At 51.8% G+C, this 612-nt stretch overlaps 1 protein-coding gene across 1 annotated transcript in view; it reads right to left on the bottom strand.

Moving 5' to 3' along the window:
- Positions 1-95: 95 nt before the first annotated feature.
- Positions 96-612, bottom strand: part of LOC106536703 (serum response factor) — a gene marked incomplete at its 3' end in the record, with an annotated part of 9878 nt that continues 9361 nt past the window's right edge. The window contains 2 exon segments of the mRNA XM_014034023.1: positions 96-278; positions 451-558. Of these exon segments, the coding sequence (XP_013889477.1) occupies positions 96-278; positions 451-558 (291 nt within the window).

The following is a 612-nucleotide window of genomic DNA, read 5'->3' as shown; positions in this document are numbered from 1 at the left end:
CACACACACACACACACACACACACACACACACACACACACAATTAGTTCATCTGGTTCCAGGTATGAGCCAGCGTGTATCTGAAGGGGTCATACCTGGGTCATGTGACTGGGCGTGGCCTGTTGGGGGGAAGGTGTTGAGGACTGTGAGGCTGCCGTCAGTCAGTGAGGATGTGGGCGTGGCATACATCACGGTGTGACTGCCGGGGTACATCATGTGACCTGCCACTGAGGAAGAAGAGCACGAAGAGGAGGACACGATAGAGACTGGAAGACTGGCTGCAGAAACACAGACAGGAAGCTGATCTGGGCCCCTTCACAATAAAGGCCTATCACTACCTTCAAATTAAAAGACGCTTCTCAGAAGACAAGACGACAAGGTAAGACCTGAAATCACCTGGAAAAAGAGTTGTTTGTTTACATGGAACTTCCTTCTCCAGGTGTGTCTTACCTGAGGAGGAGGCGGGACTGTGAATGTCAGAGCTGCTCTGATTGGTGGAGGCCTGCTGGGAGCTGGGCTGAACCTGGATGGTCTGCACATGTTGAGACACTCCAGTTCCTGATGATCACACACACACACACACACACACACACACACACACACACACACACA

This window comes from Austrofundulus limnaeus, unplaced genomic scaffold (genome assembly GCF_001266775.1).
Source record: "Austrofundulus limnaeus strain Quisiro unplaced genomic scaffold, Austrofundulus_limnaeus-1.0 Scaffold1941, whole genome shotgun sequence".
Lineage (NCBI taxonomy): Eukaryota > Metazoa > Chordata > Actinopteri > Cyprinodontiformes > Rivulidae > Austrofundulus > Austrofundulus limnaeus.
Note: the sequence above shows the minus strand (reverse complement) of the source record. Positions and strands in the feature narration are given on the sequence as shown.